The sequence below is a fragment of the Piliocolobus tephrosceles genome, chromosome 2 (assembly GCF_002776525.5).
Source record: "Piliocolobus tephrosceles isolate RC106 chromosome 2, ASM277652v3, whole genome shotgun sequence".
NCBI classification, from domain to species: domain Eukaryota; kingdom Metazoa; phylum Chordata; class Mammalia; order Primates; family Cercopithecidae; genus Piliocolobus; species Piliocolobus tephrosceles.
Genome location: NC_045435.1, coordinates 10,617,412 through 10,629,716, shown reverse-complemented (window position 1 = coordinate 10,629,716; position 12,305 = coordinate 10,617,412). Strand labels below are relative to the sequence as shown.

The following is a 12,305-nucleotide window of genomic DNA, read 5'->3' as shown; positions in this document are numbered from 1 at the left end:
ATTCAGTTTCTCATTTATTATGCTATGAATAAATAATTGTATTTTCATTTGTACTCTTTACGTAAATAATAGGTGTTAATCTTCCTATTTAAACATCGCTATTATATTAAAAATTGAAAAGTATTGACTTTTTTACTGATGCTAATGCTGATGTAATTTTTTTTCCTCCTACTGAGTTTACAGTGTTTTTGCTCTCTGGTAGGGTCTAGATAACTTTTGTTTGGAGCCAGCAGGAGGAGCTCTCACCTTGCTGGGTTCAACGTAATTAGTGTGCCTGAAAAACCTGAATTTGTGGGGGTTTTTTTGTATGTGAAACAAATGATAAAATTAAAATATTTGTTACATATATCCAAAACTCTGAATTTTATTTTGATATTAAAGTATCATTCACCTGTCTGAAATGCAAATTTGGAATCTTACTATTTTTAAGAATTTTTAAGAGGTATGATTGCAATTTAATGAAATAAAGCAGTTAGGTAAATCTTTTTTCTGGAAGATACTAAGAAACAGCAATAAAAAATGTTTCCTAAGCATTTGCACTGTAATAGGTACATTCATATTTTTCTTTTTTATTTGTTTTGAAGTGAATATACTTCACAGTTTACAATTACGAATACTGAGAACAAAGCAGCCTTGATATGTTTTAGAAACAATAATAATTAAATGAATTAACTTACTGGTCATAATTCCTATATAAAACTTATGAAAAGGAAATAGCTGTTGATAGATTTCAATACACTTTAGAGATTTTTAGACTCTTAGCTCCAGTGAACCCCTTGATCTGAATATTGTGATTTGTAGGCTGTACCAGTGAATTTTCTGCAGAAATCTTTGATGAGAAAATTAGAATCAAACTTACAAACATTTAAAAATCACCAAAAGAAATACTGATGTTTCTGTCCATTTAGTGAAGTACATATTAAAACAATAATGAGATACTGTTGCACACCTGATAGAATGACTTTAAAAAACTGGACAAAATCAAGTCCTGATATGTACAGGAATGGGAAAACCATACGTTTCCCTACTGAGAATCTAAAATTTCACAGCAGTTTTGGAATCCAGATGGATAGTCTATTTAAAAAACACACATTTTCTGTATAACCCACCAATCTTAGTCCTGGGTATTGACCCTGGAGAAATAAAAGCATAGGTTCATATAAAAAATCTATATAGGAAAGCTTGGAGTGACCTATACATAATGTTCTTAACTGGAAGTAGCCCACACGTCCTTCAACTAGGGAATTCCATACAGTGGAATCGTTTTCAGCAATAAAAAGGAACAGTTGAAACAAGCAGTGACATAGATGGATCTCAAATGCATATGCGAAGTAAAGAAACCAGGCTCAAAAGGCTACATGCTATGTGATTTCATTTATTTGACACTCTGGAAAAGGCAAAACTACAGGAAAAGAGATCAGATTAGTGGTTGCCAGAGGATAGGAAAGGGATTCCTTATAAAGGGCCACAAGAAATTTTGGAAGGGTAAAGGCCATATTCTGTAGCTTGATTGTAGCCGTAGTTACGTGGCTGTAGGAGTTTGTCATGATTTACAGAAATGTACATTTGAAGAGGGTGGATTTGTTGTAAGCCAAACAAATTTTAATAAATTTAACTGATAAAAAATGGGAAAATTTATAGATTAAAAAAAAACACTTAAACAGGAATGCTAACTAACTTATTAGCACTTATTTGAATCTCGGTTTCTTTTTGAAATAAATTGAGACAATAAAGAATATTGAACACTGTCTAGATATTTCGTTGCATTAAGGAATTTTTTTATATTAATGAATTAAGGTATTATAGGTATATTAAAAGAGTATTTTACAAATACATGTTGAATTTTTATACAGGTGAAATGATACAATTCCTGAAATTTACTTAAATTAAATCTTGCAGTGGGGAAGTAGGTAAAAATGTATAGATGAGACAAAATTGGGCATTAATTGGTAATTATTGAACCTGAGTGATGAGTATGTGAGGGTTCATTGTACTATTTTTTTCTACTTCAAAAAGTGTTTGAAAATTTTTCACAATAAAAATTAATTAAACATTATGGCTTAGTTTTACAAATGTATGTTTAGTTAATAGATTTTAACAATACTAAAGGAATATTCTGCAATGAGTAAGCAGAGTTTAACCTAGGAATTTAAGGATACTTTCATATTTTATTTTATTTTATTTTATTTTTTTGAGGCAGAGTCTCGCTCTGTTGCCCAGGCTGGAGTGCAGTGGCCGGATCTCTGCTCACTGCAAGCTCCGCCTCCCGGGTTTACACCATTCTCCTGCCTCAGCCTCCCGAGTAGCTGGGACTACAGGCGCCCGCCACCTCACCCGGCTAGTTTTTTGTATTTTTTAGTAGAGACGGGGTTTCACCGTGTTAGCCAGGATGGTCTCGGTCTCCTGACCTCGTGATCCGCCCGTCTCGGCCTCCCAAAGTGCTGGGATTACAGGCTTGAGCCACCGCGCCCGTCCTACTTTCATATTTTAAAATGTATCAATAAAATTTATCACAGTGGTTCACCTAAGTAAAACTTCGGAATCCTTAGACACCAAATGGCAGATGCCAAATAACATACTCACAATTGCATTTTTTAAAATTATAAATGAGAAACCCTCAACTGGGTGCCTTGGCTCACGCCTGTAATCCCAGCACTTTGGGAGGCCAAGGTGGAAGGATCACTCGACGCCAGGAATTTGAGACCTATCTGTATAGCATAGTAAGACCTTCCCTCTGCAACAAATGAAAAAATTAGCTGGGCACAGTGGTGCGTGCCTGTAGTCCCAGCTACTCAGAAGGCTGCAGCAGGAGGATCGCCTTGAGCCTAGGAGTTCAAAGCTTCAGTGATCTATGATTGTGCTGCTGAACTCCATCCTGAGCATCAGAACAAGACCTGTCTCTTAAAAAAAAAGAAAAAAAAAAAAAAAGAGGAAAAAGGTATTCCACTTCTTTGGCAAGATGAAAAACCAGAATTAATGATGAGATACCAAAGCCTTGTTTCTCAGGGTTAGGTCCATATCCTACTGACATCTGGAGGCCTAGGAGGTAGTAGTTAAATATCTACTGAATCATGAGCTGTCCACATTTACCTGTCAGAAGCACTACAAGAACCCTCCTTGGTTGATCTCCATCTGTCCCCATCATTTCTATCACCTAACTTCCCCCAAATAGTCTCCACCCCTACAACTGAGAACTGATTTAGTCATATTTCAGTTAGTTTATAGAAAGTATTCTAAAATTAAAAGAAAAATCATATATCTGATTGAAACCCCCTCATCCTAGACCAGTTCAAATTGGATCCGCTTTGCGAAGTTCTTCCAGAACTGCCAACCCAACTGTAGCCTAACTTAACTGCTAGGGTGTTAGTATAGTCTTCACTTTTATAATTTTACAGAAAATGTTATTATGTGTTTACGTGTCTGCTTTTTTGACCGCATTATGAATTACCTTTGGTCAGGAAAAGAGATGGATGGTTTTTACATTTGTTTTCACACCCTTTAGCCATAAGTAAACTACCTAGTATATATAATAACGATGTAGTCAATGCTTTAAAGATTGTAAGATTTTTCAAAATGATTTTTAATATTTTACTGATTATATATAAGGACATTTAATAACACAAAAAGAGAATTTTTTACACATTTAAGTCTGCTTTAATACAGGATTTTCTTACTGAATGTGGTGTATAAAGACTGTATATGAAAGTAGGGGAAAAGCAAAGTAGTTATTTTATCAGTTTGAAACATCTGCTATTAAAAATGACTTAATTCTGTTTAATAATTTCATTTAGCATTGTTTAACAAAAATATACATGATTTAATTTCTAAATACTTTATGCATTTTATCATTACTTAATACTATTTTATATTATTTAATATGTAAATAATTTCTGAAGTAAGATAACTCATTAAACTTAATTCAGTGAATAATAGTAAGCATAATTGACATTAATGATTTAAATAACTTTAATAATTTAATATATTTTTGCATTAGTTGAGAAATTCATGGAATTTTTATTTTCTATTTAATTTCAGTTGTGTTGCTTGATACAACAACTGTGCTGGGAGAATTAGGATGGAAAACATATCCATTAAATGGGGTAAGTTTAAATATCTTTGAAAAATCACCATCATTGTTAGATTTTTAAGATCTCCTAACAATTGATGGAACAGTGAATTTTGTGGCCTACTTGTTATGAATTTTGACATATAACTTAAATCCCATACAGAAGATTGAAATACAATTAGAACTGGTAATCAGTGGGAATGATATGTAAAGATCCTTCCTTTCTCCTAAATTAGTAATTATTCTTTAATGCTGTGTTTATACATAGTAACATTAGAATATCTCCCATATAAATATTTTCCTTAAATATAAATTTCTACGTGTAAGTTTATGTATGTTATATTTATGTTACATTTGATACCCTCAATGAGTATTTGTGCATAAATAAACTTTAAACTACCACAGTATAAATGGATTGTGCAAATATTAACAATTTGGTTTTTAATACAAAATACAAGTCTACTAAAATATTATGCATTTTTGAACTTGGTAAAAAGATACAAAGTGATTAGGTTTTCATTAACTGAAATAGTTGTATTTAAATACTTGTAAGGATGTGTAATTTGCAAGATATAGTGTTTCATGGACCAACATTTTAGCTATGGTTGTACTTGACTTTTTGTATATTTTTATATATTTTGCATCATTTTCACATTACAGTATATGTCTACTTGTTTTCATACTAAGCTAAAATAAAAGTGGTTTGTAAAGCATTTTGCTTTGATTTTTGTCTAGTTAATCAAAATATTGAATGATAGAGGCAGTCACATGTTTTCAGATACACTTGGGTTAGCTTTCCTTTTTTTCCTTAGAAATAGTAGTTTTCTTATTATACATTCTTAGTTGACATTTATTTTCACATTGCTTCTTCTATTATATCTTCACATTTAAGTCTCAAGGAGAAATTGATCCAAATATGTTTTGTTCTTTTAGAATCTTTCGCATATTGCTGTTTGAATTTGACATTTTACAACAACAGTTATTCACTAAGTGTGTATTTTCAACTAAAATATCCTATGAAGAGTTAAATCTTCCTCTCTTCAACAGCCCATTTGCTTCTTTAGATTTGTAAGTTTTATATACTGTAAGTTTATTTTTCTGGAAGGTTTGTTTATTCTACTAGAACACTCATCAAACTGTTTCTGAGGTATGTATCTTAAACTGGGGTTATGCTTTTATGTTCATTCTCTTATTTCCACTAAAATGAACAAACATTAGTCTTGTTGAGTATATTAAGTGGGTCATGTTTGTCACTTTCAAGAAATGAATGAAACTTTTCTAAAATACCTTTCATATATGTGTGTGTGTGTGACTGTGTGTGTGTGTGACTGTATGTGTGTGTGCAATCTTATGAACAGTAGAATAGATTGATGGTATAAATAAGTTTTTAAAAATATGCAATTTATTTTTTTTCTCTTTTAATGAAGAGAATAGATTACTGGTAGTAATGGAGCTTTACTTAATGCTATTTATAGGTTAAAATAAGGAATTATTCAGTAAGGATGAAGAACTTTTAAAAGAGGCTACTGAAAATGCCAAGAATGAAAATAATCTAGCTATCAATACAGTTACAGTATTTAAAATCCACCAGAACCATTCATCAGTTTATAACATGTAAACTAGCATTTATATCCATACATTAAAATTGTAATTATATCTAATTGAAATCATATAAAGTTTTCAGGTACTCAGTTTCACTGAGCCATGCTAATTTGATTGACTATTTTAACAATTATATTTTCACATAGACACTAATTCAGTTGATTTTATAAATATGTCATGGGTGGAAGAGACATGTAGACAATATAATTGGCAATACATGATGTAAACTATATTTGGTATTATAAATAATGTATTTCCAAGGAATAACTTTTTAATTGAAAAAAAGCTCTTCCTGTAAAGAATTTAGACATTTTTGAAATTGTATAATGTGCTACATAAAATACAGGAAATCTAATCATTAATTTCACAGATTTTTTTTTTTTACTTAAAATCATCTTTCCACTAGTAATATCATGCTAATATGGTTACAGAATTAGGCATTCAGAGTGTGCCTGTGAACAGACCAATAAATAGACATTTCAGTAGGAAATTGAGCATCCCTGGTTAGTAATTATGGAAAAAGGATGAATAGTCTGAACAAATAACGTTTTAGGCTTACAGAAATGAAAAGAGAATTATGAATTTTCTAAAACACTTGCTTATCAATTCATTTGTGTCAACATATACTTTTTCTTTTAATCATTGTCCTGAATTCAATTTAACAAACTTCCGTTTTATGTTCCTCTATGCCAAACACCCTGTTGTTGTTCCTAAGACAGATTTTTCTACCCTCAAGGTGTATTGAAGCACAACGATAATTATACAGAATAACTAGACTGAAGAATGTGTCTTCAGGTTGTTCTGAGTAATGTTTTGTGAAATAATAATGAAAAGGAGAAGTTAATTCTGGTCAGGGAAAATTGGGAATAAGAAGTTGCATGTCAGCTCTTTCAAGAGAAAAAAAAAAAAAAAAAACACCGTGAAGGAATTGCATACGGGCTTGAAAAAAAGGGAGAAGGCAACTTCTAGGTGAAGGGAGTGGCTTGAGCAAAGGCACAGAATTATTTCGTGTATGTATCAAGTTTTAGGAATGTTGAGAATCATTTGGCCTGTAGGGATGCAGTGGAAATCATTTGACTGGATTGGAGGTATGTAGTGAGAAATAGGACCTGTAATCATAGGCTGAACCATGTTTTGCAAGACTTAGAATTTCACTAAGTTGAGGCAGATAGTGCATATCTCTGCATCAGTGAGTTAACTTTTAAAACCTATGTTTAATGTGTACATGGTGGATGAGATCTTTGTTACATAGTTCTGTTGGGCTTAGATATAGCCACTATAGTATACAAAAAAAATTACCATTTTCAACAGTGGCATACCTGTTAATTAAACATTAAGACAAAATTGAATGTTAGGAAAACAAAAATGCTGTTGGATAAAACATCACATTTTATTTTAGTGACAGTTGGAGAGTAGAAAACTTTGTGTTTCTCTAATACTGAATATTGGTTTTGAATATCATATTTTATAGATAATTTTTGTGTGCTCTGACTTACATGATCACTAGGGCTTCGGCAATGCAATGTAGTACAAGATATGTGATCCTATCTGTTGGCCATAGTGAATTGGTATTAGGAAACTTACCCTGAAATACTTCATGTATTAGCCATGGTTCTTTGGAGAAAGAGAACCAATAGGAGATATATCTGTATCTATTATGTATATCTGTATCTATTTTTCTACCTAATGAGAGAGATACTGAGATTTATTTTGGGAATTGGCTCACATGATTATGGAGGACATGAAGTTCCATGATCTACAAACTGAAGAACAAGGAAAGTTGGTGGCGTAATTTAGTCCTAGTCCAAAGGCCTGGGGAGTGGGTACTGATGTCAGTTTCCAAGTCAGAAGACCCAAGAACCAGGAACTCTGATTTCTAAAGGCAGGAGAAGACAGATGTCCCGGCTTAAGAAGAGGGAGCAAATTTGTCCTTCCTACATCTTTCTCATTCTGTCTCCATTTCAGTGGATTATATGAGGCCAAGTTACATTAGTGAGGGAGGGCAGATACTCTTTAATTAATCTATTGATTCAAATACTAAGCTCTTCCAGAAACGTCTTTACTCGCACACCTGGAAATACTGTTTTAACAGTTATCTGGAAATAATGTTGTAGCAGTTATCTTTAGCCTAGTCATATTGATACATAAAATTAACCATCACAGTTAGGAAAATAAGAAAACATGTTACTCATGTGTAAATAAAAGCTGTAAGTAAACCTAACAACTAATGGTTTTTATTTTTATAATAGAAGAAGCATAGATTACAATTAAACTCTGTAGAAAGATACTTTATTCCGTTAATCAGAGCCCGTCATTTCTGAATATAATTTTTCCAAAGATGAAAATCAAAGATTGGATGTACTGTGAAAGAGAATGGAGTATCTACCAATAAACATTTGTTTTTATAATGCAATTTAAGAAGTAATTCATCATAGTACAAGATTTCAGTATTACAATTTGATTCATCCTAAAATTGAAATTATCCAAAACTATACCATGTATATATTCAAATTCTGAAAACAAATTTTGGTGATAATTTCTATTGGTGACTATGGATTGTTATAGTTACTGTTTTCAAACTGATATTTAAATAATTTTTCTTCTTAGAAACTTCACAACATATACGGCAATGTTCTAGACACCCATCGTGTTAATTTCAATTATATTGTTACATATTTTAAAGAAAGGCATTAGGTTTTGTTAATTAATCAATTCTGTCAGTGGGCATTTCTTTAATATCCATGTTTGTAAGACATTTTATAACTGTAAGGTGTTAATTACCATCCACATAAGGGCAAGGGCTTGATAATAGTACTCATATCATTAGATTATTAGAAGGATGAAATTATGTAATATATGTAAAGAACTTACAACAATGTCAGGATCATAATAAACATTACATAAATATTATTGTTAGGAGTATTGCAAGCACCCCAAATATTTTAAAGAAATGAAAAATCCAGACTTCTATATAGAGCGTTTGTTTCTTTGCTTTTTCCAGAATCATGTTTTATCATGTATCAAATATTGTTTTCTTTTGAACCACAATTATATTTTTGTGCCTTTGTTTACTTAACAAATAAGACAAAAATATAGAATGAGTGCTTTTTTCATTTAAATATAAATAAAATACGTATGTATACTCATTTATTTAATCTTTCACTGCACATTAACTATGTGAAAAATGCTATTTTGCGTACTGGAAGTGGTGGTGGACATGGTCAGTCATTACAAAAATATATGAACCCTCTTGGGATCTAGTAGTAGTTATGATCTTTAACTGTGAATAGTATATTCAGGTTTGCTTGATATATAATCAAAACATATGTTATATGTTATTAAGTTAGCTTCATAACCAAGAATTGCCAGAGCAAATATGGGCAGTAATAATAGAAAGATTGAAAGCAAATATGGGCAGTAATAATAGAAAGACTTATTGACCCTAGAGTGAGATTCCAGTGTGGTAACTGCCTCTTAAAAGATGCTGAATTGAATTAACCAAATGAGATAGAATTTGAAGACCAGTGTATTATGTTCCTTGAAAGCATTTTTCTAGAAAAGAAAAATAAACCTGGATACTCACTGGGAAGAGATAGATACATGAGACATAATTCTTACATTTCTTCCTTTGGTTTGATGAGTCAAATATTTTAAAAGAGCAGCCTGTAAATGAACAGCTTCCTGCACAGAATCTCATGTGATGACTGAGCCTGTTTGAAGACGGTCATGTTTAGTACCCAAACGTTCTCTTAAAATCATTTGCAGTTGGAGGAACACAATCTGCAAAGCCAACGTTTGTTTCTTGAGACCATTCCTTTCAGGGGCTTGTCCCTATTGAAGCACATGTCAGCACAGGTGAGCTCATGATTGCCTGGAGATCTCCTTGTGGCTCCTGGGACAAGCAGAAAGGAACACATGGCATTTTAGGATAGAAGCCTCCTGTGTTTATGGGGGGTGGCTTCCAAACTTGCTGTCTCCTCTCCTCTTCTTTGCTTTATGTAGGTTTAAATTTCTGACCTATTTCATTTTTCTTCTCTCCAAAGAATGTCTTTGAACATTTCTTGTTCTTGCAAGGTAGATCTGCTGGCAACACATTCTTTGAATTTTGTTCGATAAAGTCTTCATATCTTCTTCACTTTGGAGGGAAAATTTTACGAAGTACAGAATTCCAGGTTGGTGAGCTTTAACAAATCTCTAAACACTTTAAATATTTCACTCCACTCTTATTGCTTGTGTAGTTTCTGAGGATGAATTATATGTAATTCTTATCCTTGCTCCTCTATACTTAAGGTGTTTGAGTCTTCTGGCTTCTTTCAAAGTTGTTTCTTTATATGTGTGTGTGTTTTTTTTTTATTTGATGTGAGAATATTTTTTGAAATTTGAATATGGTATATGTAGATATAGTTTTTCTGGCGTTTATCCTGCTTAGTGTTCTTTGAGCTTCCTGAATCTGTGGTTTGTAGCCTGACAATAATTTGGAGAAACATCTCTGTCATTATTGCTTTAAATAAATATTGTTCTCTTCCTTTCTCTTTTTTTCCCCATCTGATATTGCCATTACACATAAACTGTTGGATTTCTGCTTCCTTAAATTATGATTCTCAGGCCAAGGTGGGTGGATCACCTGAGGTCAGGAGTTCGAGACCAACCTGGCCAACATGGTGAAACCCCATCTTCACTCAAAATACAAAAATTAGCTGGGCGTGGTGGCGGTCACCTGTAATCCCAGCTACTCGGGAGGCTGAGGCTGGAGAATCGCTTGAATTGGGAGGTGGAGGTTGCAGTGAGCCAAGATCATGCCCCGGCACTCCAGCCTGGAAGACAGAACAAGACTTCATCTCAAAAAAAAAAAAGTTACGATTTTCTGTATCCACCAGTCCATCTCTCCAATTCTGGGCCAGTATTTTACTCGCTGATCTAAGTGGAGTTGTTGATTTTTCAGTTTGTTCAGCTTTTTACTTGCCACAATGGAGAAGCTAATTCTAAACTACTTACTTGCTGGACCAGGCAAAATAATACATTTTCAGCTGTCACAAACATTATATAATGGGTTGCAACATTTGCTTAAGCAGTTTTACAAATTATGATTCTAATTAATTTTCCTTTGCCTTTTATTTTCTTGCCATAAGCAGTCCTGAAATTTTCACTTTCTCTTCGTATCAGTCACTATCAGTAGCAGTTGGCTTTATTTTCAGGTTCATTCAATCTAAACAGTAAATCAAGCTTTTATCCCTTTACATGACGTTGTTGCTAGTTTTCCTTACAAATCGGTAAAGGAAGATTTCAGAGCTTTCTTGTGATATGCACATCGAGCGGTAGATGATGAAACTCCTAGGTGCTCTTAGAGATTTAAATCTGTATGTCTTGACTTCATAGGAATAACCATGTACATTTCTGTCTCAGAATATTCAGATTATTAATGTGTCATTAGTCTATAAAAGAACTGCAATTCAGCATTTCAGCATTTTACATACTTTTTGTGATCTCAGTAATATTTATGTGAAGTAAATATTTTTATTACCACGTTATATATGAAAAAACTGGACCTGAGAAAAGTTTCAGAACCTATCCATGGTTGTGATGACTAAAGAAGCTGATATTAAAATTGGGGTCATGTCAATCCCAAAGCCAAGGCTTTAGTCATTACGGTGTACCCATAACCACAAGTTGATTTTCAACATTGTGATGACTGCGGTGAAGGGTGTAAAAGAACTCTCTAAGGCTGGTCAAGTGCAGACTTAATCTAGTTACAGTGTTGTTAGAAAGACAGATTTTGTTTAAAAGGATACATAGTTATTGAAAAGTACTGTAAAGATTAATTCTCCTTTGAAGCTTAATTAATAATTAAACTAAGGATACTTAATTATTCACAAATGCTTAGTTAAAAGCCTAAGAATATCTGGTGCATGTTTTAGATTGTTTTTATATTTAATTATCTTAGAAATGAACTAAAGAAATATTCCTTTTGTGTGTCTCTTTTAGAGACATTGTTTTCATTTATTTGCACCTCAATAATTGTGTCTTTTACATGTCTGTTATTGACCTTAGGCTAATTAAGTGTAAAATATGGACTAGTCCAGTCCAAAAAAAACTTATGGAAATAATTATATTTGAAATGATAGCGTTCTTACCATTCTCAAAATGTCTTCTAAAGTAAATTGTCCAGCCAACGGGCTTGCTGAGGGATAGCAGTTATAGTTAGTGACACAGTGACCTACTCCCTCACCCATATGTTATTGAGACAAAGATGGACACATAATCTAAAGACAACCAGTTCATTGACTAACCAGCTCCTGGCACGTCTCATGGGGATTTCCATAAATGACTAAGCCAATCAGACTCCTCTTTTAGGAATTTAGGATTTCTATGTTAAGAGTTCAGGAGAAATAGCAGTCAGAAACATCTGCTGTAAAGATACATTGAAAGATACATGCAGAAGGGTTAGAGTAGGGGGACTTGATGACCTGAAGTCATGTGCAAGTAACAGTTCTAGGAGAGCAGGAAAAAGTCCAATAACTAAAGGGAGGCCGTTCAGTAGTAGGAGGAGAACATAGACGATGCAGAGAAAAAGCCATGAAGAAAGGAAAGATTAAGGTAGTTGGCACCTCTAGAGATGACCAAGTTTCTGCTGAATCTT

At 33.0% G+C, this 12,305-nt stretch overlaps 1 protein-coding gene across 2 annotated transcripts in view; it reads left to right on the top strand.

Moving 5' to 3' along the window:
* The window catches only part of EPHA6 (EPH receptor A6), a 941,742-nt gene that overhangs the window by 50,030 nt on the left and 879,407 nt on the right, over positions 1-12,305 (top strand). For both annotated transcript variants that reach the window (XM_023216075.3, XM_023216076.3), the window contains exon 2: positions 4,036-4,100. In XM_023216075.3, the coding sequence (XP_023071843.2) occupies positions 4,036-4,100 (65 nt within the window). The remainder of the gene's footprint in view (positions 1-4,035; positions 4,101-12,305) is intronic.